Below are 26,219 nucleotides of genomic sequence, written 5' to 3'. Positions count from 1 at the left end.
ACTTGAGAAGATGTCCGCGCGGAGTCTGAAGCCCGGAGACCTCGAGACGGCAGGACCCAGCCCCTCGCGGGAAGGATGCGCGCTCAGCACTCCGCAGGTACCCTGGCTGCTTGCCAGTGGCTCCCGGGGCCCTGGGCCTCCGCTTGGTTCTCACACTAAGAGCTTTAAAAGATAAACTGAGGCGTGTTAAAAAAATTTAAAAGTTTATAGGAGCAAAAGTCGATTCAGTCGGGCAGCATCCACTGTAGCAAATAGAAAGGGGCTCCAAGTTGAAAATGCAGAAGGGAGCAGGAACAAGGAAAACAGGCCCCAAAGCGCGTTGGTTATAGCAGTTACTTTCTTTTAAGGGATGGCAGGGGTCTGTCAGGCAGATTACTTAACTAGCTCTGATCCGGCGACTGATTCCTGACAGGTGTTTCTGATGCTGTTTCTGGGAGAGCCAGCGCTGTTTGGTGATGTGCTTAGCATAAGCCACTCCATTTTGGGCTTCTTGCTTTAAATAAAGAATAGTCTTTTCTAATGCAGTACAAAATAGAAGACTAGAACTTGAAAAAGAAGCAGAAAAGGGAATCTTACTGGCTTATACGGCTAAGAAAAGACAAGGTACCTTTATAGATCCCCCACGCCTCCACTACTTTGCACGTGTTGTGTATTACCAAAAGTTACAGGACTGATTTCACAACAAAGGGGTGCCTACATGCCTAACAACAGTATTAGTTCCTTCTGTTCTTATTTGGCGACTCCTCCTTATCCACAGCCAGTCTTCAGCCTGTAAGTGTGTTCAGATCTTGCCCATCTTAAAAAACAAACTTCCTGTACTAGAAATGTAGATTTTCATCCCCAGAACCTCTGGATCAAAAACTTGTGGATGAGATCTGGGATATGTCTTTTTATCAGCTTTCCAGGTTACTCTCTGTGCACTGAAATTTGACACTGATTTACAAAATAAAAGTAGCAGGACTGGGTCATTAAACGTGATAGAGCTGATTAAATCCAGGGGTTCTTAAAAGTTTGCTCTAGGTAATGGATGGCATCACCGACTGATGGACCTGAGTTTGAGTAAACTCTGGGAGTTTGTGATGAACAGGGAGTCCTGGCTGCGATTACGAGGTCGCAAAGAGTCGGACAGGACTGAGTGACTGAACTGAACTGAACCAATGGTGATAGTAATTGAGGTATGAAGGACAGTTGAAAGGATGAAGACTTCAGTTTGGATACAGTGTATTTGAGATATCTTGATGACATTAAGCACCAGGACAGGTAACAATTTAGAAACCATCAGTATATATTACTGCTAGTGGTTATGACTCTTAAGAATGAATGAGATCATCCCAGGGAATCACAGTGCAAGAAAGATGGGTCAAGGATAGGATTCTGTGGGATGCCAGTTTCAGGGGCACTCAGGTGAAGAAGTAATCATGGGGTTAAGAGTAGGCGTCCAGTATTTTATGGAAGAAAAGTTTCATGGATTAAAATTTTAAGGAGCAAAGATTCACCCATGTTATAGGAGTTCTGACATCCAGTAAGAATTTTATTTAGCAGCATATTGAGATCATTGTGCCTTTGATGATCCCTAATGTGCCTAACCCTAACCCCTAACCCTAAGATAAGATTCTGTACAATTGTGGACGCAGAAACAGGTTTGGGATTGAATGATTAGTAAAGATATGGAGAGATAGAAATATATACTACATCTAGAGGATGAACTGAAAAGAGAGATAGGGAGATACCTGGGGATGAATCATATGTTCAGAGACAATAATTAATATTATTCCAATATTATAAGATGGAGAATCATCATAGTGATAAAATCCAAGGAAAGCAAACTTTTGTATTTATAGACCTATCCAGAATCCAATCATTTGCTTTCCTTTCATTATGACTGTAATAAATTAACCTGTTATAATCTATAAGAGTTATACCAAACTCTTAATAATCAAGGGAGAAACTCACTTTTGTTTTAGAGTATGTTTCATAATTTTTAATTTATATATTCTCAACAAAAACTTATATTACTAATATGAATAAAGTAATTTTACCACTACACAATTTTTACATCAAATATTCACAATAAACATTGAAAAAATAAGAAGAAAATACCTCTGCAAAAAGTCATATTTACACAATTATAACATCATAAAAAATTTAAAATAATTTTATGTATTGAGTTGACCAAAAGGTTCATTTGTGTTTTTCAATAACATCATACAGAAAAACCCAAACGAACTTTTTGGCCAACACAATATTATTATATTTATTCTTTAAAAAGCTTGCAATATATAGCAGAGTAGGGTCTACTCAACCCTATCACATTTTTAAACTGCTATTGAAACAAATCAAATTCAAATCAGTAGTCAATTGATCTGGTTTTATCTTTGAGGATAAATCTTGCCATTAAAAGAGGTTTATACACTATGTACCACCTTTAGTAACTTTATAATTTCTTGAATCCTATAATGTTTTATTTCTGAGGTTTTGATTTTGCACATCCTTTGATGGTAGAATATCTGATCTAGAGGCTTTTCTAAGTTAGAAAAAAATAACTCTGCTTTCCACAGTTTGAAGGCAATGGAGAAGGCCACTCCAGTATTCTTGCCTGGAAAATCCCATGGACGGTGGAACCTGGTAGGCTTCAGTCCATAGGGTTGCAAAGAGTTGGACACGACTGAGTGGCTTCACTTTCTTTCAACAGTTACTAAAAGTTAGCAAATATCATAGCCTCTGACAATATTTGTTATAAAATCTCCTGTGTTCCAATGTATTTTATTGTACATGGTAATTATCATGGAACATGCAGCAGATAACTTGCATTCAGGTTACTCAAAACCACTGCTTTAAAGAAGAAAAGGAATGAATCTGTTTCCATAACGGTGTTTGTGTATATCTGTTTGTGTGTAAGTGTGTGCATATATATGAAAAGGATAAGGTAGGTTAAATTAATCACAACTCTAGGTCACACTCTCTGAACACCACCCCTCCATAGGCGCAGGAAGTGGTCAAAAGTTATGCAAATTAAGGGATTTGCCTCAAATTAGATAAAAAATATGTTTTATCCTCAGGGGCCTATATCTTCATGCTTCTTCTTCTGACTCTTTACCCACAGCAGTCCTACATAAACAAATCTCTTTTCTTAGAAACAAATATTTTCAACTCTTGCTCTACTAAATCAGAAAGTCTCTGAGTAAGACATGGCATCAGTATTTTTGTCATCTTCTTTCTCTTCTGGAATAGTAATATCCATGATGAAATTTATGTATATTTTATGTAACTTATTTTAAAATTTCCCTCAGTAAACTTATCTGAATAGAACTATTCTTATCACATTGGTTATAGTTGTTTGTATTGCAGACTTTTAAACACCATATATAGATTTATTTAAAAAATTAATGTCAGTTATTTCCTTGATTGATCATTCTAGCCTGACTTGTATTGAAATAGTATATTCATCCAGTCACTCAGTCATATTTATTGAGGGCCTGTCATATGAACACATTGATCCAGATTCTGGAAATTGAGCAGTGAACAAAACAAAGTCTTTGTCTTGAGGAAACATGCTGAATAGTGAAGGGGAGAGACAACTTGAGAGCATTTGTAACAATTTAGAAGTTTTTATTGATTAATGTTAATTTTACTAAAGAAAACCCATGTTCTCTTGCAGTTTCTAGGTCAAGGTTATTGCTAGAAAGTGTAAAGTGCCCTCTTCTGAATAATGTAAATCTAAATCCAATAGTGTGATATAATTATGTATAGATTTTTCAGCTGAAGTGGCCTATAAAACTCTTCATAATTACAAATATAACATTTAATTTCTCTGTTTTTCTTTTCCTTTTCTTCCCCAAACTAATTGGATTTATCTCTCTAAGTCTGAACTGAGAGTTGTTGTAAAGGAATAAAATTGTAACTCAGTAAATAATAAGATTTTGTAAGTTGGTTTTAAATAGTTTATTATATACTATAGCATTTAGTCAACATAGCCTCAAGGTCTTAAAAATTGTTTACTGATAAATTATCTCATTTGGAATATATACTTTCCAATAAGACCTCCCAATTGAGAGGGAGGAGGAAAGAGATCTTCCTTTTTATGTTTAATTCATTACACAATTAGAAACATGTTCATTAAATAAAATTTAGAAATTCAGAGGAAAATCTACATTTCATATGGAAGCCGGACACTTCTCGCATTAGGTAATGTCTATCTATGATTTATTTCAATAATAAAAATGATTCTATATTCATAAAAAACCCAGATTTGAGATTAAAATCATTTACTTTAACATGCAAAAAAGTCTTTGATTCTTAAGTGAAAAAATGAAGGTCAAAAGTCAGAACATCGATGTCCTTTTAAGTGTATGAGGTTTAAGGATGAAAGACTGTCTTTTCATCTAGTGGAGAAAAACAGCAGGGGATCAAATAGGTCAGGACTAATTGGATCCCATTTTAATAGGTTAACTTTTTTATTGCGCATTTTCAAAAAACTGTCCAAAAAATCTTTAATTCCTTTCCTGAGAGAAGAATTCATGATATGGCTTAAAAAATTTCTTGATCAATAATGAATTCCAAAGAAATGAAAATAAAGTAACATGTAGATAAAAAGTTTTGCTGAAGCCATTACATATCAAGAAGACTTTAAGAGACCATATTTAATTATAAGTTCCAATTAAATCTGCAAAAATATTGTGAGATCTGCTCATCTTGTGTCTGTGCTTCATTAGATAAGCCTGGTTTCTTCATAGTTTTGTAAGTCAAATATAAAAAGTTTAAATGTAAAAATATGCATTTTGTGTCTTTTTCCTTAAACTTGACTCAGTCACAATGTATCCTGATGAAATTATGATGCCACATTCTTTAAGACTGGATTATGAGAATGGGGAACCTATAGGTAGAAGAATGGAAAAACCAGCTTTTTCTCTCCCCCTACCAGTATGTGGGGGCTTTCCTGGTAGCTCAGCTGGTAAAGAATCCTTCCTGGATTGGGAAGATCTCCTGGAGAAAGGATAGGCTACCCACTCCAGTGTTCATGGGCTTCCCTGGGGGCTCAGATGGTAAAGAATCTACCTGCGATGGGGGAGACCTGGATTCCATCCCTGGGTTGGGAAGATCCCATGGAGGAGGACGTGGAAACCCCCTCCAGTATTCCTGCCTGGAGAATCCCCATGGACAGAGGAGCCTGGCAGGCTACAGTCCATGGGTTCGCAGAGTCCCACACGACCGGGCGACTGAGCGCAGCACAGCATCAACATGTGATTCAAAGGAAGGCACATGGGTGACCTCTGCTGTTTCTACTGTGGCTGCTTCTGCTGCTGCTGCTGCTGCGAAGTCGCTTCAGTCGTGTCCGACTCTATGCTGCTGCCCCTAAAACATTTGTACTTTCTATGTGCAGTCATTCACTCCCCTCATCAATCATGTGAGACACCCTTATTAGATAAGTTTCATATATGAGACACTAAAGCACAGAAATGTGAAGTAGCTAGCCAAGATTACATATCTAATCTGTGTCAAAGTCAAGATTTGAACCTAGGTACCCTGGCTCTAAAGCTCATGTTTCTAAGTGAGCTATACAGACCCATGTATTAATAAAACACTAACATGAACTACATGACAAAACCATAATATATTGAAATTAAATTATCACCTTTGTTGAATTTCTGATTGCAAAACTCTGGATAAATTTTGTCATTTTGGGGGATCCAGGTTGTTCAGACAAATCTGTTACAACACTGGGAATTAGGAATGAGGTCAGGGAACTGCCTAAGGAAATTAGAGTTGAGGAATAGAAAATGCAAAACCATTTAAAAGAAGCAGAAATCAGTTGAAGTATAGAGGTGGTCATTGGAGCAGAATATATTTTTCTAAGGGAAACATTTTTTTTGACTAGCATGTGTATGTGCAGAGTGAGGCTAGACCATTTGTAAAAGCTCCTATGGAGGAGGGGGGAATTCTATACATGGAGTTTTAAGATTGTCATATACTTCCTTGTGCCTTCTTAAATGGATGCTTTTTAATTACCTTATTTATTACTCAAGCACTAGATAGAAATAAATTGGATGCATGTGTTCATATTTTTAATATGTGATCAGATACTGAATGAGGAATATTTTTAATCTATGTTATAAAATATCTCTGGTTAAAAATAACATATGAGTCATCAGCCATGATGGTGTATATTCAGCATCTAAAAATCACGGTGCTTTTTAAATATTCTTTTGTGACAGTTTGACTGAGTCATTCATACATAATTGAAAAGAAATTGCTCTTTTTTTAATAGAATTCCATGTCAAAGCTGATAGTTACATGTGGCTTTGAAGTATCAAAATTCAACCTAGTAGTAATCATAGCAAAAATTTAAGAATTCTTACATATTCAGAAATGGCTAAGACAACAGAAATGTGTATGGAAGAAGATGTACTGTGAGCTTTGCATATTTTTATGATTCATACTGAGAGTTGCTAATAACAATGTAAGCAATTGGCTGATCACTTAGTGTTTATACCCCAACATTCCTTTTAGAATGTTTTTAGAAATACTGTTTTTAGATAGAGTTGTGTAAATGCATAAAGACCAGAATAAGAAAAATGTTATTTCTTTTATTGGCTCATTGGTATAAAAATTTTAATTCTGTGAAATGCTTTTATGTTATATTGAGCCCTTATGTGGCAGAAAGTATTAGAAATGTGAAATGTATATTGAGTTTAGTTGCTGTGTTAGTTATCCATTCCTATTTAGCTGCAATCCATCCCTGCATAAACAATTACGCAGTTTTATAAAACTCAAAACCAGCTGACTTAAAACAACAATATTTGTTATCTTATGACCTCTGTGGCTAGGGATTTGGGGTGGTTTAGCAGGGTCCTCAGACTCAAGGTCTCTCATAAGTCTGCAATCAAAGCATCAGCCAAGGCTGCAGCCACCTCAGTCTCATAGAGGGAAGCAGTGGCTTCTGAGTTCACATACTGAGCTCACAAGCTTTATGTCCTGGCTGCTTGTTGGCATGAGACATTAGTTTCTTGCTACATGGACGTCCCCATAATGATACTTGTAAGGGGCAGCTTCCCCTAAGGGTTGACAGAGAAAGACAGAGACACAGAGAGAGATCACAATTTTTGCAGCCTAATCTTAGAATCTTACATCTCATCATTTTTACTATGTTTCCAACAGATCCATATCATATTCAAGGGGAGACTAGTACACAAAGCTATGGAATTTAGGAGATGGGATCATTTAGATGCATTTTACAGTCTCTCTACCCCAATTTCCAAAGATACATTAAACAATATTGCAAAATAAGTGAGATGTATCCTTTCTCCCTTTCCCTTTTTGATAATTATCTCCATTATGGAATTCTCTCCCTGAGTGTTACCTCTGGTCTGAAATGATGCACCTCCTTCTCATGACTGATGAAAATTTGCTTTGAGCTATTATCCATCAGTAGGTACTTGTTGAAGTAATGTTTCATATGAAAGACATTTGGCAAATGCATCGTGGACAATGAAGAAGGATAAACTTCTCCCCATTGAGTTTGCACTTGAGATGTTTGAGATTGGATAGAATCTGTGGAAATGATTCACTTAGTGTCAGTGACTAATTCCAATAATGTGTCATCTTTCAATGCCCTAGAATAGAAAAATAGTTTATAATAGGAGAATATAAGTTGCTGGGGTCTGAAGGAGATTACTTTTTGGCAGAGTCCTTAAGAAAGCTTTGCTGCAACCATACAGGCAACTGTTAACTGCAAGCTTCCTTCCATGACTTTGGGGTTTTTTGAATCAATATATTTTTGAGAATCCATGGAACATAGAGAGGTAGATAAATCTCTGCTAGGTGAGTTAGAATTTATATGGAAAGAAAACACATAGAGTGATAATATAGGACATTGTACAGGAGACAGGGATCAAGACCATCCCCATGGAAAAGAAATATAGGGCATATATATATATATATATATATGCGCACATATATATGTATATACATATAAAATAGAAATTCAGTGGATGCAATTTTTGAAAGTTATATTTAGCTTTTTTATTTTAGAGTACAAAAACAACCTAACAAACTCCTGGGCTGGTCAAGAAAGTGTTTGTTCTGAATCTGTAGTGTCCTCATACATCCTGTGATTCAGGCCAAGCCTACTCTGGCTTGCATTTTTAATATCCCCTTTGGTAGGTTGAATAATGGCCCCCCAAGATGTCCACATCTTAATTCCCAGAACTTGAAAATATGTTACCTAACAAAAAATGGAACTTTATAGATTATGTCTAAGGCTCTTGAGATGGGAAGATTATTCTAAGTTACTTGGGTGGTTCACTGTTATCTTAAGAGTCCTTCTCAGAGGGAGGCCAGAGGGTTAGAGTCGGAAAAAGGGACGTGAAGGTGCAACCAGAAGTCAAACTGATGTTCTTTGAAGCTGGAGAATGGGACTATGAATCAAGGAACGCCGGTATCCTCTAGAAGCTGGAAAAAAACAAGAAAGTAGGTTCTCCTCTGAAGTCTCCAGAAGGAACACAACCCTGCCCCCACCTTGATTTTCAGGTTTCTGGTCTCGAAAACTGTAAGAAAATAAACTCGTTTGGTTTTAGGTCACCAAATTTGTAGTAATCTGTTAAAGCAGCAATAGAAAATTAATAAACATCTTACCCCTGGGCATTCTTTTTATCCACTTCCAGGCTAGTTTGCTTTATCCTTCTAGGTATCCTCTTGGATGCACTTCTTCCTGTGTAGCCAACAGCTAGTCTTAGAAATGAGAGTGTGTGCACACATGTGTGCATGTGTGCCCATGTGTGCTTAGAGGTTAGGGAGTGAGAAACAAAGACAGGCTTTGGTGTCAAACATGCTAAAAAACAAAGATACTGTACTGCACACACAAAAAGACAACACGTTTTGGTGAAGATATGGAGAAACCGGAGCCCTTGTACACTGTTGGTGGGAATGCGAAATAGTGTAGCCACTATGAAGAGATTCCTCAAAACACTAAAGATGAGGTGCCATATGATCCAGAAATCTTATTTCTGGACATTTACCCACAAGTATTTAAATTGTAATCTCAAAAATATTTTCCACTGTAACACTATTCAGAGCAGCTGGGATGTGCAAAAGATCCCCATGGATGAATGGATAAAGAAAATGTGATGTTTACACACAGAGACTTACACATAGACATGCACATAGAATATTATACAGGCTTAAAAGAGAAGGAAATCCTGCTAAAGGCAAGAACATGAATAAACCTCGAGGATATGCTCAGTAAAATAAGCTAGTCCTAGAAGAACAAACTATGCACAATTTCACGTGTATGAAATACCTAAAATAGTTCAAGTCATAGAAGGAGAGATTAGTGGTTTTCAGGGGCTATGGAGATGAGGAAATGAGGAGTTGCCAACCAACAAGTATAAAATGTCCATTATACAAAATGAGTAAGTTCTAGAGATCTGTAGAACATTGCACCTACAGTTAATAGTACTGCATTGTGCACTTAAAATTTTGTTAAGAGGATAGAACCCATTTTAAATGTGCTTAAGGTATGTAAAATGATATATATATATTTTTTCCTTTCAATATGCTAATAATGCCCCCATTAAGAGAAGATGCTTTGCAATTCTGGCAGAACTTTTCTTTACAGTGTTTTAGCAAGACCTGGTGGAGCTCCTCGCTTGAGGATGTGGGGGTGCCTGTTACCATAGCACTGTTCTGGGCCTTTGGGCCAACCTAAAATTGAGAAAGATTCCAGTTCTAATATTGGTTATATATAGCTATTGCACTATGTATTCAGGATTCGCATTCCAGTTTTGGGGATGCTGGAGGCAAGGGATAAAGACTAATCTGCCATTAAAAAGTAACTGCAGGCAGTTCCCACTTTGCATGCCGCTACGTTAACTGGAGCCAGTGCATGCTGGAAACAGAAGAGCTGTCCTCTTGCTTCACACAGCGGCTGAACTGCCAGAGACAGAGCCATTGAAAACCAGGGCGTGGGTCTTATAGTCACCAGATTTGATTAACACTGTATCGAGCAAAGTGTCGGCTGTCTGCATTTTCTGCCTGGCTGGCTTTACTTAAGAGAAATAGTCAAATTTCTTTGCCACTGAGCTAATCTCAAGAGACTTAGAATTCTTTGCACTTTGGAGTTCTTGGCTGTGTGGCTTAGTTGAATTGCTCTCATTTACATCTAGGAGGAATGATAAATAAGGAAAAGTAAGTTCCAGAAATATTACAGAAAGGGGAGATAAAATATTCCAATTTTATGTGATTTATTGTGTCTTACAAATCAAAGCATATTTATTATAAACTTTGAAACTTGCTTTTGATTTTTTTTTTTTTCTGGAACTTGTTCAGTTGAATAGAAGAAAAGAAGACTATCTATAGAATGTATACTGACTAGAACATTTTGTCATTGCCTCTGAATCTCCAGGTTGGAAGACTCTTATACTATGCTATAATGTCAACTCATTTAGTAGCATAATATCAGTGCATTCATGCTCTGATTTCAGTCAGTTTCATTTCTTTTTCCTTTTATTTAATATTATTTTTAAAATGTGATATTGATATTGTAAACATTGATTAGTATCAGAATCTTGTTAGCATCAATTGAAATAGGGCTGCCCATAAGAAAAATAGAAAAATTATACATCCTCTTGCTATTTCTGATTACCATTTTAGTCATCATTCTTTATTTCAAAAGCAGAAGAAACAGGAAATGAACATAAAATTTACCTCTTGTGATTTAGAACTTAAGTTTTTCTCTTAAAAATAGCATTATGAGGAGAACTCATCTGCATACCCTTTAGATTCAACTTAGACTTCTTTCTGAAAATTTTGCAAGTCTTATTTTAGGCAATGCTACTTATTACTGCTTTATCTATTTTTCATCTCTCCCTCTTTCATGATCATTATTTCCAAAATTAAGGTATTATCTATAAATACTTAATATTTAGCTGAAAATCCCGTGTCAGACTTTTCTGGAAGCATGAACTTAATGAATTTGAAAATGTTTCATCTGCATTCTCACCAGTTTTTCATGATTACCTTAAAAACTCTATGTGTTAATTGGCCTAATACATAAAATTCAGAGAGATATTGTTAGATATTTGTTAGAAATATCTGATGAAAATCAAAAGGATATGTCTTTGAGATACTATAGTCAGGTAATAATTGAAAAAGAGTTATATTTTACTCTTCTCTAAAAAAGTCACCTCAGGATAATATTCAGGTTTTTTTTTAACCCAGTAAAAGTTTTAAGCAGTTATTTACTGAGTTAAAAATAAAACATGATTTGTAAAAAGGATAGGTTGGGTATTGTATTTTTTCTAGTTATTTACTTGTATTTGTATCAGATAGGAAAAGATGAAGCATCATATAATTGGAGGTTTAATTATAAATTAAGATCACAGAAATTGAGTCTTAACCAATGAAGGATAGTAAGATAAATTTTCACAAATTTTGTGTACCTAGGATCAGAGCATTGATATCCTCTTTTAAATGTTGGATTCTTCCTCTCACTTGCTATAGTGCATTTCAAACAGACTTAACGCTGTCCACTGCGGTGTATAAACATGTGATGATGTCATACGACACAACACTGCAAGAGGAATAAATTGTGTGTACATTCATGAATTCTATTAAAAAAGTCATTCGTGCTCTGCTGCAGAAAGATTGCTTGAACTTTAGTAGAGAGAATAAAAATTATGCATTTTAAAAAAGATACTGGTGAAAAATTTATAAGAACCGAAGCCATAGAAATGCGTAAATTTATAGGGATAGTTGTGGAGGGAGAACATGACACTTAGGATCTCTTGACTTTCGGGGAAAATACATTCTAGAAATGTAATGGGGATTCATACCTAGAATTAATCTGGATCTGGATCTCATCTATATGCCTGGTAATGGTTATATTTTAATGCATATCAATATGTAATGTGTCCATAGCCCATCTTTATTTTGTACATGTATAATCTAATCTATACTTATGCATACATAATAATAGCTGCTTTTAATTGATAATTTACTATAAAGCTTATCAATATAACTTTCTATGAACTACTATAATTAATAACCCAAGGTCCTTCTAGGATAAAGTAGTAAGACATAAGTTGACTTATATGAGACATATAAAGCAATTTGCCCAAGATAACATAGCTAGTAAGTAGTATAACTAGGCTTGAACTTGTTCTCTTGATCACTAAGATATTTCTACTTGCATGTCTGTTACATTTTGTAGGCATGAGGTAGAAATACAGGGCTGCTGAATGCTCAGCCAGGTTCTCTTGGGATGGTCCTCTGTTGTGTGAACAAAGATATCTGATCATCAGTTTTGTCCTCCAAAAGTTTAAATTTTGCAGTAAACTCAAAGATAACCAGCTTCTCAGTGGCTGGTATACACCAATGAAACCAATATATATCCAAAATGAAAATGGACTAATATAGGATAATGCACATTTCAGAGTGATCCCAAATACTACTGTCAGCCATTCAGCTAGCCCTCTCCTTATAGGAGTTCATGGGAGGCAAAATTCAACATAGATTTATTCCTTTAACATTTAGTGGTCATGCTTCACAATAATTATTGAAAATACACAAATGACAAGTGCCTCACTGAGCTAATTTATCCCTAAAATGGCAAAGACAGATGAGGAGAATGACGATTGTAAAGTGATTTGGTAGAGCTGTGAGTGAGTTAAGTACAAGATGCTGTGGAAGTAGCCGCAGAACCATTAACCCAGCTCTCAGGGCTCAGGAAAGTCTCCTGAGAAGAGTGGTGCCTGGATGGAGTTTCGAGGGGTAAGATTTATCCAGAGGGAAGGATGGCTTTCTAGGGAGAAGGATCTGTGGTGTAGAAGCACAGAAGTAAGAAAACACTGGTCACAAAATGAAGCACAGGATTCATTATGATGGGGGTATATGGTTTCTTTTGAAGAGTTGGTAAAAAGTGAAATAGGAAAAGTAGTCTAGAACCATATAATGAAAAATCATGCATAAAGATACTTGGTACGTTTCTCTTTCTAAGAAGAAAAAGATCTTATTATTAAGGACTGAGTATAGGAGTTAACATACACATGTTTGCATTTGAAAGACATCATTCTGAAGTAGTGATTCTTAAATTTTACCCTGCATCAAAGCTCACTTGGAGGGCTAGACAAGCATTGAACACAGAGTTTCTGACTCAGCAGAACGAGAGTAAAGCCCAAGAAAATGCATTTCTAAAGTTTCCAGGTGACACTGATGCTCCTAGTTTCCAGGTCACATTGCAAGAAGCACGTCTCTGGAGAAGAGGCCATATTAATATAAGGATTAGAGTAGAAAAACTCAAGAAAGACACTGTTTTGGAGAAAGCTAGGAATAGGGGGAAAATTAGATGAGGCTTTGAGCTAAGGTAGTGAATGGAGTGAAAGGAAGTAGTAGAATGAACTAAGTGGATACCCAGAAGGGAAAAATTGACTGGCTTTGTTATTTGAATACCAGAGTGAGGGAATATTCTATTGACCTCAGAAATCTTGGTCGACTGCTTTTTGGAAATGCCAATAGAGATAAACACTGAGGGAAGAAGCTGGGTGGAGGCAGTTGGCCAGCGTAGTGAGAGGAGGAGAGGAGAGGGTGTCTGATTTGGCTGTATTGAGTTTGAGATAACAAGGACCCATCAGTGTGGAAAAGTTGGCAAAAAAGAGCTGAGTCTGAGTCAAGATTTAGCTAAAGTTTCCCTTTATCACCTCAGCCATATGCAGGGGAATAGACAAGAAAGAAAAAAAGTAACACACACACACACAAATGATAATGGAAAGTTCTTCCAAGAAGGCCCTCCGTAGAAAAGGCAGAACCTTAAAACTCTTCTGTACTTTCTTCAGAAAACCCTATTCCATGCAACATTGACACAATTAGGTTTTTAATATATGTAGAGTTCCTGTCCTGGTTTAAATTATTTGAGGAGGATACTTTGAATTTAGAAATATAAAGCAAAAATCTTTGGAATTTTACTTTTTTGCTAAATCCAATGGTGTTAACGCTCATATCTGTAGGTCAAACCAGGAAGTTTTTTGTCCCATCAGAAAATATGCACCTCACTTCAGGAGAATTCTGCTTGCAATTTTATTCATTCCTTATACAAATATTAAATAAATACGTTTTCTGCTAAGTCTCCGTGTGGTGTGCCGAGATGTCCTCCATAGTTTTACCACACCTCCAGTTAGTCAAGAAAGCCATATTGTTAAAAATCATTGCCTCTGAAGTTAGCCTGTCTAGATTTGAACACTTATTAGTTATGTAACCTTTGTCAATCATTTAAAGTCTTGAAGATTGTTTCACCATCTTAAAAATGATGAAAATATTAACAGCTAAATGAGCTGGGATGCTTTAAATGAGACAGTAGAGCTCTCAACATGGCATCTGGTACAATAAGTGCTTAATAAATGTTAATTATTATGTTACCCAACCAAGATCTTAGGGCAGACTTACCTGGTATGCATGCGAAAATGAATACAATTCCAGCAACATGAAATACTCAGACTTACTGTCTCTCTGTGAAATTTACCCCCATAACCCCTATGTGTTGTAAATTTAGCACCTTATTTCCCTGAATTCTTCCTCATGTTGTTCTTCAGATTGGTATACTGAAAGATCCTTGAAGTCATAGTCTCTGGATTCCATCCATCAGATTCAATGTGGTGCCTTATGCTTAAGTTGTCGTTGTCCTTCTGATGGCCAACTAGACTCTGGACTCTGAGAGCTGTGCCTTTGACTTACTCAACACCATGCTGTCTGTGTCCACCCCAGTGCCTCAGTCATAACAGGTGTTCCGTCGTTCTCATTTTAACGAATTAATTCTGTGGCTCAGAGAACATTCATATTTGTGCCAGACTATGTTCAAAGTAAAAATGTAGCTATTTTCCTCTATTAAAAATTTTAAAGAAGTACTAAATAGGACTCTCTCTGGCCTCCTTAAGAAAGACGATTTATGAAATTGGTTGTGTGTTTCTTGCATCTTCTCTGCCTCCCAGGAAATTTACCCTGTAAAGTTGCCAAGGAAACACTAACAGCTTAAGTCTGGTAAAAGAGGAAAGATGCCTCATTAATAAACTCAGATTCATTATTTGGATGCTTGCCTCAAGGAGCTGGTGTTCTGTGATGAAAGATTGTTCCCATTAAGCCTTATGTAAAACACTGAATGATTTTTTTAAGGAAATTTTGTTTCCTGACTTTTACTCAAGCCCAGTACTATGTACCTACACTCTGAAATGTTACCTAAAAATGAGCATTTCTTATTTTTACGTTAATGTATTTGAACTGTTTATTAATGTTCAGCACATATGTTATATAAAGTTTTCAACCATTGATTTATTTATTGTACAATGATTAGGGTATCAGGTCTTTAATTGAAATATTGGCAGTATTTCACCAGAAGATGAATTTAATGTTTCAGTTCAGTTGAGTCGCTTAGTCATGTCTGACTCTCTTTTTCTATTAAATCATTTTGTATATTTTCCTTCTTTGAACTAGAAACTATGGGTATAGAGAAATGTATTGCCTCAAGATAATATAGAGTTGAGTGTCTTTTTTGAAGGAGGATATCTCTTTAGTGATGTATAATGGAAAAAAAAATGTATACTGTCCTTGAAGTTAAAACACCCAGGATTTCAAAGCTTCTTTGGAGCATTTACCAGATGTATGCTCTTACACAAGTCATTCATTAATTTGTTCATTCAGGCATGCTAAAAATACTTGGTATGCAGACACTATTGCCTTGAGCTATGCTTTCACAGTGATACATTTATAGAACAATGAGAAATACTTCAATTACATCGTCTGAGACTTGCCTTTTTTAAGTATAAATTATATTACCTGATTTAGTCATTCATCTACAAAGTGCTTCTTGAGCTCCCACCGTATGGCAAACTGCTCTAGAGGCTGGTGAGTGGTGATCATCCCTTGCTGAACTCCAGACAACTCTGTTCTTTCACCGAACCCCTTTGGGCTTGGAGTGTTTACAACTTCCTGCCAGTCTCCATGCTTCACCATTGCACTGGATCCATTCAACCATCCATATCTCTGTAAAATACCCTCGGATTAAGCATCTTGTTTTCGAGTTTGCCTGTTGCTTTGGGTGGCACCTTCACTGATTCAGACAGTCGATTGTATTTGGGTTGTTTTTCAAACAGCGGTGGAGCCAGTGTGGCTGGCTCGCATGAGAGAGAGGGATGATGGCAAAAGACAAGATCAGTGGACAGCCAAAGCCAGAGCATCACAGGGCCTGCGTGACATAGTAGTGAGTTTGTATTTTATTCTAAGACTAATGGGAAACCATGGAGGGGTTTGGATCATGGGAGTGATCTAACCTAACTTTCATTTTAAATGGATAGTTCTGATTGCAGTGTGGAGAATATATGGGGAAAGAGGAGACAAGGACACATGAAGGGATGACAGTTAGGAAGATAATTCTTTAGCCCAAGGGAGGATATTGTTGATATGATTCAAGGGATTAGGATGGTAGCAACATAGGTGGCTGGGCTTCCTTGGCGGCTCAGTGATTCTTTAGAATCTGCTTGCAGTGCAGAAGATGCGGGTTCATTACCTTATTTGGAGAGATCCCTTGGAGAAGGAAACGGCAACCCACTCCAGTATTCTTGCCTGGAGAATCCCATGAAGAGAGGAACTTGGAGGGCTACAGTCCATGGGGTTGCAGAGAGTCAGACATGACTTAGAGATTTAATAGCAACAGCAATGTAGGTAATAAGAAATAGTCTGCTCCTAGCCATATTTTAAACATAGAATTGGCAGGATTTGCTGACGGATTTGCACCTGAGAAATTTGATAAATGGTGATGTCAAGATGGACAGTACTGGGACAGAAACCTACTTTGAGGGAGGAGTTGAGGTGAAAACCAAGTTTGATTTTGCAGTGTTAAATGTTAGATGACTGTAATACACCCAAGTGGAAATTGGAGTAGGCAGTGTAAATCTCTGAGGATAAAAGCCATGGTACTAAATAAACTAAGAAGGAAAAAAAAAAAAGGATTTCAAGAAGGATGGAGTGGTTAACTGTGTCAAATGTGGCTTAGAGATCAAGAAAAATGATGATGGAACACTGACCATTGATTCAGCCAATTAGATGTCATTAGTAACCTTGGTAAGAGGGGTAGCAATGATGTAGTGGGGATGGAAGCCGGCACTGAGAGAAAATGGAACATGAAGGACATTTGGGGGGTTTTTCAATGAAAGAGATGAGAGAAATGCTGAATTTTGATATTTTGAATATATGAATTGTGTAAACTTCTCTACAAACATGAGATACCTCATCATATTTTTTAAGACCTTGAAACAAATTTTATGTAGTCATTATATTGAGTATATAATCATTCAATAAATATGGTTGATGTTTTACTATTTTATATTGATTTTACTGTACTAATACATTTTTCATAGATTGTTTTGTGCACAAAAATGTACTCTACATTGAAATATGGTCACTTTCCTCTAAAGAATTTCTAAAATAATTACAAGTTAAAAATATGCATAAATCAAATTTTAACATACTCACAGCTGGTAACAATATTATATTGCTTTAAGTATTTTCATATTATATAAAGTAACTGGAAGAATAATACTTGAATACTTGATATTAACTTTAAATGTAGCTGTTAGGTTCTAAGATGTTCTGAATTTGATGACATGTGCAATGTTAAATTCAGTTGACTGTTTAGAACTTTTTCTTCATTTTAGCATATTTAATACCCAGCTTTACCATAATTGGCTGATCCTGCTCTTCAGGGATAAAAATAAGGAACCATCAATGGCCCTGTACTCCCAAAGTACTCCTTTTCCCCATCTCCACACAGAAGAAGCAGGATTTTCAACATCTGAACTTAATGATTTGCATGAAAAACCACATGATGAATCCCTACAGCTCAATCATTCAAATTACGTGTCAAAGGGAAAAAAATATATCAATTTTTCGATCATGGGAAGGGGGTGCAGATAGGCAACCAAGAGCATCAGTGTGGCACAAAGTGGGATTTATTTTAAACCTTCCCTCAAAGGGCTGCCCTCAAATCTCCTCTGCTCAGAGCTATGACACTGATTGCTCCATCCCACTTGCAGTTCAACCTTCCCAAGATTTCTGATCCATGGATCAGCCTTGAATTACCAACCTTCCATCTCAGGAGCAGAGTTTTCCCGTGTAAAAGAGACTGACTCTCCATAGCTTCTGTCAAAGACTGGCTAATAACCTCACTCAGGTGTTTGACACCTTGGAGAAGAAAGTGAAACTTTCATCAGCTGGATTTTCTTTTGAAGAAAGTTGATTACATAGTTCATGCAGTTCATTAATCCTGGTTTACTGGGTTCTGTATAGGTGGTAACCACCCACATAAAAGAGGCTGTGTAATGCTGGTGGTAAGCAGCAGGCCTTCCCCAGGAAGCACATGGCAGGTGCCAGGTTAGCTTCCCACATGTCTGTAGATTCGACTGGGGAAACAGTGGGTCCAGAGGGACTGACAGGGTATATTACATACACAGCATAAACGGAGTCACCTCTGTGTCAGCTTTCCGGATCCCCAGAAAGGCCAGGATGAGGGTGAGGCAAATCAGGTACATAGGGCACGGAGTGTAAAGGGCCATTCACTCTTAGGATTCTACAAGTGTCCGTTTGCTTTGCAGATGTCTAAGAATGGGCTATGCTATTTAAGAATGGCATATAACATTGAAGGGGTATCACTCAGGATCCTGTAAGGGCTGGATCAGCACCTGTATGACCTTCACACTGAGTGTCTCCTTACGTTTTTCACCTTAGTCACATTGCTTGCCTAAGTCCAGTCCTGGACCTGGACCCCAGGCCCACAGGACACACTTTTGGTTAAGCCAGATAACAGACAGTAAGAGCAGTGGGCTCTTCTGTTGAGGGGGAGCCCATTCCATCCTAAGCTTTAGCAATTCTATATCCTGTAGATAGATCTGGGGGCGCAAGGGAAAATTCCATGCCTCCCTGGTGCCAGGGAGGAGAATGAGAACCAGTTGTGTGGAACCTTCATGGCTTGCTTATGTTGTCATGTTCCTGGGAGGCCCAAAGGATGCTCCACCAAGACCTGTGCCAGCCAAAGGTCAACCTTGCCCACATGGCCCACGTGGATATGTGCTCACTCACCAGGATGCCAAGGTGAAGCTGTTCCCTACTGTTGGTGTTAAACACACAGGCTTGAAAATAAATAAATAAATAAATAAAACAAGCTCGGAATCATACAAATATATTTTGTAACCCCACTTTTTAATATCTGTATGGTATTGGTTAAGCTATATAAACCTTTTAACATGGTAAGTGAGAAAAGAATAACTACTTTATAAGGTTGTTGTAGGTATTTTCTAAGACTGTTTATAATGTATACAAAGCATTTAAAGAATATCTGCATGTAGTCAATGTTCAGTAAGTAATAATAATTTTATTAGCTATTAAATCTAAATTCCATAACCTAAAAAAAAATCAAAGTTTGATTTGAATGTTTTAACCAAATAGCATTGTTACAATAGCAAATTTTAAAACTATCTATAAAAATTAATGTTTTTACTTTCTAGTATCTCCCTTTTTGTTATGTATTTAAGAAGACATGTGAAAACAAGGTAGACACATTTGTCAAAGATTTAAGTTATATTTGGTAGACAAAATATTCAACAACCATCTAAAAGACTGACTCACTTTCAACTATTTTCAGAGTTTCTCAAGGGATTTGCTTATTTCACCTATTAATTTTACAACATAAATGCATTCGCGCATACGTCTCTTGTTGTTCACACCTGAAAATTATTTTTGCGTCGTGATAGATAAGCCATGTTTAACTTGGGTTTCTGTGCAAGTAGGACACTGTCTCAACTTACAGAGTAGAATATGAGCTCAAAAATTCTTTTTTAATTAAAAGAGTATAAGTATACATCTGTATTCTCTTTAGAGCCATGAATTCATAATTTGCTTTAGTTCAGCATGTTAAAAATCTTGAATAACAATGCCTTTTCCATGCATCTTCAGAATTCTCTTGTTGATTAATTTTTCTCAAGACCATGAGAATTAGTAGCATTCTTAATAATATCCGCGTGTTCGGCTGATTCTCTGATCATAGATATTTAAATTTCTTTGCCTTCTGTCTTTACACTGATGTCTTTCTTTCATCTCTGATTTCTAGCTGCAACTTCATTTCCCCAGATTCCTCAAACCTGTGCATTCAGCTAGATGCAAACAGATAAGGAGTGACCAGGTTCACAAGAAATAAACATTTTAGCAAAAAGTGTGATTTGTTTATGTAACCCTAAACTTCTTTCTGCTACCTTTGAGCAGATTGTTTGTTTTCCTTTTTTTTTTATTTGGGAGGAGAGGAGGCTGGTTTAAAAATTAAAGGCTGCAAAGGTTAACATCCTGAGAGATTTTACTTAAAAACCTGCAATTCTAGATTCTTTTGAAAAGATCATGATTAGTAACCCTGGAACCAAAGCCACACGACTGATAAAAAGGAGCTGCATCTGTCCCTATAACAAGGCACTTGCTTTCTAGTTTGCCACAGCATCACCCGTTTCTTTATTTGTGATATCTTTGTCAATTGTAATCTTTGCTCAGGCATGATCTACTGTGGTTACCAATTTAAGATTAGAAATCAATCCTTGTGAAAGAATAGCTAATCTATCCAGATCTGTTTACATTTTCATCTTCTACATGTAGTAACTGGAGAAGGAAATGGTCACCCACTCCAGTATTCTTGCCTGGAAAAATCACATGGACAGAGGATTCTGGTGAGCTGTAGTCCTTGGGGTCGCAAAGAGTCAGGCACGACTTAGCAACTGAACATGTATAGTAATTGAGTGAACTGTAGATAATTAGATTTTTTTGTAGTTTGAACATTTTCCATAGGTTCAAAATTCTTGCAAATAATGTGTTAAATTGCGATTTCATTTAATTTTCTTTATTCAGTTCCACCCTCACTTCAGCTTCTTAGAGAATGAAACATCTGCTTTCTAACCTAGGGCCATTTTCTTTGCATATTTCAAGAATAATTGATCTGTTTTTATTTTTTTCTATTTACAGATTGTATAGAAAATATCTAGATCTTTAGATAACAACAATTGGCATAGTTTTACCATAAGCAAAATTATCGAAAGACAAAACAAAAATGTAGTTGAGTACCCTCATTTTGTAGCTAAAAAATACATTACACTGTGGGACTGGGAAATTCTCCATGCTGTTCAGTAGCATTTTACAATCAACACCTCTCCCCTTTTCAGGATATCGAATCCCTAACAGGAGGGCTGGCTGGTTCTAAGGGGGCTGATCCACCGGTAAGTTAGATTCTTCATTAAATTTAACTATTGACAAATTGAATTATGTACATACCAGATCATCAGGATTACTTGTATACAAGTAGTTATACAGGTAACTTTTTGGAATAGGTTCTTTACAAACTTTATAGCTATTACAATAACTAATATAAAAATGTGAGCTTGCTTCGTGGTATCATTTGGTCTTTTAGAAAGTTTTAATAATTCGTAAAATTCATCCCTACATTGACTCTAAAAATATGGATGAAAGCTTCATTAGAATGTATTAACACCTTACATCCTACTAATGGGCTACAACAGAAGTTAAAACATTTTGGAACTTGAGAGTTTACTGTTTCAAATAAGTATATGATTTTGGTTGCAATATACTCTCTTGTTACTGAGAAAAAAGATTTTTTTTTTTCAGGCCATTTTTTTTCACAGTGTTAATTCTTGATATCACTGTTTCTTTCCTACTTTGCCCATGAAATACATGAAAATTTTAGAAGATTATTATTTTTAGACAATAATAAGAGATTGATAGTCTAATATTGGAACACTGTAGTCTTTTCTGTGATGTCTAATCTCAGAAAACATTCAGTAAAATAACATTCCTGTGATTTCACTCTTCAGGCACAAACATAAGTTTATGGCATTATCTCAAGTGATAAAATTCAATGTATTTCAACAAATAGCCAAAGTATAATTTTTTTTTTATCACTGCTTCTTTTTCACTTAGCTCTGTGAGGTTTAATATGAAACAAAATCCTGTGTTATCAATTTTTAGCTATACTTCATCTAGGCATCTATCTGAAGTCCATAATTACATTAAGACATCACTGAAGTGTTAAAACTAATTGTAGCTTTTTCTCTCCTGTCTTACTCTCATGTATCTCATGATGCTATCTAATCTTTATCAAATTGCTCCTAAAGTAGGCTAAACAACGTATTTTAGTCCATTCCTGTCCTGTTAGTTTCATGGTCTGAATTTATGCAGAAAAAAAATGTATTGTCTTCAGATAGCTGCTTATATTTAGTCCCTGAATATATTACACTGAAGCATAAGAAAAGATGAAATGTAAGTCAGCCCAGCAAGTATATTATGACAGGATTTTTGGCCAGTTCTATAAGCAAGTAGTATAGGTCACTGCTTATGTGATGTAATTTCACCCTGCTGTTTTGCATTATGTTTGTGCATAGCATTCCCCTTTTATTAGAAGAATAAGTCCATTCCCTTTAAAATACCTCGCTCACTGTTCACTGATTCCTGAAAGAATTCTGCAATTAGAGATAAGTTGGTTTTAAGAGGATTTGTCTCTTGTTCAAAACTAAGCAAAATACCTCTCTTCTACATGTGGTTATAAAACTCTTACCTGCTCTTTCCGTGTTAAAATAAGTTAATCACATCCTTTCAAGAAGGCAAATTTCAAACCATGGAAGATTGAGTCAGCATTAAAATCTTGTTATTAGAAGAAGCCCCTGTGGCAAAAAGGTCCCAGAAATGAAAGTTGATGACCTGAAGGCAAACTTAACCAACTTCATTTCTAAGAGCTAAAGTGAAGTGAATATGTGTCTGTGTTTTATACTACACATATGTTTGTCTTTTCTTTGGACATAATTTATAGTATCATGAGGATAGAGGTTCTCTCTTGGCATATCCTACCATGAAGGTGTGTTTATTTTATAACATTTTGTAGAGTGGAAATTCTTCACACAAATGTCAGAGTATTTGAGCGCTTAGACAATCTAGGGTTTTAACAATATACATTTTTTTTTTACTGTTGTTAAATAGCTATCCCCTTGTTAAAGAGATAGCCAAAGCATATTACCAAGAGCTATGTAATAAAACCACTTTTTAATATTCTATATAGCTTATAAAAGTAGTCCCGATATGAAGGTGAAACGGTAATAATGTCTACAATTGCTTCAGTCATTTAAGACTTTGAATCATCATACTGTTTTTGCCCCCAGATTAGAAAACTGAAAGTCAGATTAAATTATACATAAACTAAGTGCATTTGAAGTTTCATATTACTTTTTTCTTTCTTTAGGAAGGGTCTTTATAATAGATTTTCTAAATACTATTATTCATTATCCGTTTCTAAAGTTATGTATTTTTAATAAATGTTTACAGTGTATTACTAAAGCCATTCTGTGTTGAAATTTTCCTTGGTAAGAAATTCAAGGTCTTATAATTTTTGCTTGTTGAACAGAGTAATATAAAATGTTGAATGAATGGTCTCTCATTGAATAGCATAGCTGTGGAGTAATATCTTTACCAGTGTAATAGAAATACCAGATACATCTTTAAGTATGAGTGTATTTAAAGCTTGAAAAATTTTCTGTGAATAGATATAAGTATGATTTCTGAAGATTAAAAAAGTGAATGTTACATTTTTTCAGATAGCCAGTGTATATAAAATTTTTTTCAAATTTGCAAATGTATTTATACATTTGCATATCTGGTAAGAATAAATTTGTGTAACTCTAGGAATTCAGTTTGCATGATATTTTTAACTCTAAATGTTAAGGAGGTATTTTGAACATTCCAGTAGTCTTAGTTGTAATTCTAATAATGAAAGGGAGACTGGCTCATTCATTATTTTCAGGGGACAATTCAAAATGTTTTATAATGGTTTCCTTCTGAAAAGAATTTCGGGAAGTATGTTTTTAAATTCATAAACTGGAAACCCATTGTTGCTTCATATAGAACTTACAGAATTTTCTAAATCACACAAGTATCTTAGACAAAATGTCTTCTATCATTGAGAAAAATATCGCCTGTTATGTTAACTTAAAATTATCTTTGAAAAATTGTATCAAAGATATTATATATTCTGCATGTATTTTTTATTCACAAAAATTAGACCACAGATTAACCTCTAGTGTAAGCATATTGCATATATTCACATATAAAAATAAGTAAACTTTTTAACAGTAAAAAACTGCCTGCAACATGGGAAAGCCACGTTTGATCCCCTGAAGAAGGGAATGACTACCCACTCCAGTGTTCTTGGGGCTTCTGTTATAGCTCAGACAGTAAAGAATCTGCCTGCAATGCAGGAGACCCAAGTTTGATCCCTCAGTTGGGAAGATCCCCTGGAGAAGGAAATGGCAACCCACTCTAGTATTCTTGCCTGGAGATTTCCATGGACAGAGGAGCCTGGCGGGCTACAGTCCATGGGTTTGCAAAGTGTCAGACGTGCTGCTGCTGCTGCTGCTGCTGCTAAGTCACCTCAGTCGTGTCCGACTCTGTGCAACCCCGTAGACGGCAGCCCACCAGGCTCCTCCGCCCACGGGATTCTCCAGGCAAGAACACTGGAGTCGGCTGCCATTTCCTTCTCTCAGACATGACTGAGTGAAACACCCATATAAAATAAAGGGAGGAAAAATAGATCATTAAAATGTCACTATTAAATTAAATAGTGCTTTTTAAATACACCATTTCACCATAGTGTTTTAAATTGTAAATATTAGCATTATTAAAAGTGAAAAGCTTGTGAAATGTTAGATGTCAGGGGTGTCTCACATTATCAAGTTGTCAGGCCATCAGGCCAGCTGATAGGAAGGCCAGGGTAAGGTCTAAACAACTCAGTCTCTGATGGCCAAGGGGATTTTGGATGCTGAAAAGCAGGTACAAAGCATAAACAGTTCAACTGCTACACCAGCTTAACCTCGTATCTGGAGAGCTGTGGCTAGGCAGGGCCATGCGGAATCAGCATGTGACAGATCGCTGTCTTGTCTTGAGCCCATGAGACAATGATGCAGAGGTTTTGGCCAACCGTTGGCCCGGGAGCCAGGATTTGTCCCATACTGCTAGCTACGTCTAAGTCTGTAGGGGGGATTTAATAGCTAAGCTTTGGCTACAAAAGTTAAGTTTAGTGATACAGACCTAAGCAGACTAATGTACACAATGAGAGGAGTTTCTCTTTCATTTGGTTTAAGAAGTGTTCTTACTATTTATATGCTGATATAAACCAGCTATTCACTTTCTTATTATCTCTGATTATTTTTAAGAGTTAATATGGACAAAATCTAGTAAGGAGTAATGTGAGAGAAACTCTAGATGGATTATATGAAACAAACTCTGAGCACGTTGGTCAAATGTCAGAGTGTCCTGATAGTATTCAGAGCTGGGATCAGTGTTTGAATGAAGTCCACGTCCTTGCCTCACCCGGGACTTACAACAGTGCTCGTGGGGCTATTCAGTTCATCCCTTAGTTTCTTTCTATTCGTTACCTTGGCATAATAAGATCTATAAATTTGCTTCCTACATAACTTAAAGTTTTAATTTTTCTAAGCTTCTTTTAGCCAAATGCTACTGGTTCTCTTTATTTCTAGAGTATGGTGAATAAGTGACTATCCAGCTAATCTGTATCCTTAGGCTTGATATGCACACTGTCCTGAACATTCTCCAGCTGTATTAATTTTTTTTCCCGCTGAGGAACCAGAATTGTACATTCCATATTTTTGTACTTTCTGTTCTCTTTTTAATGGTCTTCCTGATGGTTCTTAGCAATTTGAGTAAACACTCCACAGAACTTAAAACCAATTCATTTTCCTGAGGGTGCTATTTAGATCGGGTTATATATTTTTCAAATTGTAAATAGCATAAAAATTTTAAAGTCTCCAAACTGATTTTAATTTGATTTTTCAAAAAATGCCAATGTTCTACTCACTTGCTTCAAAAGATAAGGCAATGCAAAATGTGAGTTTGAATTGTGATCTAATTTAATTTTTTTCACCTTGAACATTCTATTGCTTTATTACTTACTTTCATTGTCCTATTTGTTTAGTCAGAATTTAGTGTATATTTGAGTGTATGCTGTGTGCTAGACATTTACTTAGGTTTTAGAAATACTGTGGTAAGCAATTCACAGTTTCTTTTTTCAGCATCCTATAATGTAGTTAAAGCGACAGGTTGGTAAAATAATTGCAATGTAATATAAGCACAGG

At 36.1% G+C, this 26,219-nt stretch overlaps 1 protein-coding gene across 4 annotated transcripts in view; it reads left to right on the top strand.

The window, feature by feature from the left end:
- The window catches only part of PPFIA2 (PTPRF interacting protein alpha 2), a 472,755-nt gene that overhangs the window by 67,544 nt on the left and 378,992 nt on the right, over positions 1–26,219 (top strand). For 3 of the 4 annotated variants that reach the window (XM_065935476.1, XM_065935473.1, XM_065935475.1), the window contains exon 2: positions 21,231–21,284. The exons of the other annotated variant lie outside the window; for it this stretch is intronic. In XM_065935476.1, coding sequence (XP_065791548.1) covers positions 21,231–21,284 — 54 coding nt within the window. The remainder of the gene's footprint in view (positions 1–21,230; positions 21,285–26,219) is intronic. 4 annotated transcript variants of the gene reach the window in all.

Source organism: Muntiacus reevesi, chromosome 4, assembly GCF_963930625.1.
Source record: "Muntiacus reevesi chromosome 4, mMunRee1.1, whole genome shotgun sequence".
Taxonomy (NCBI): Eukaryota; Metazoa; Chordata; class Mammalia; order Artiodactyla; family Cervidae; genus Muntiacus; species Muntiacus reevesi.
The sequence above is the reverse complement of the archived record's forward strand: the minus strand, read 5'-3'. Positions and strand labels throughout refer to the sequence as shown.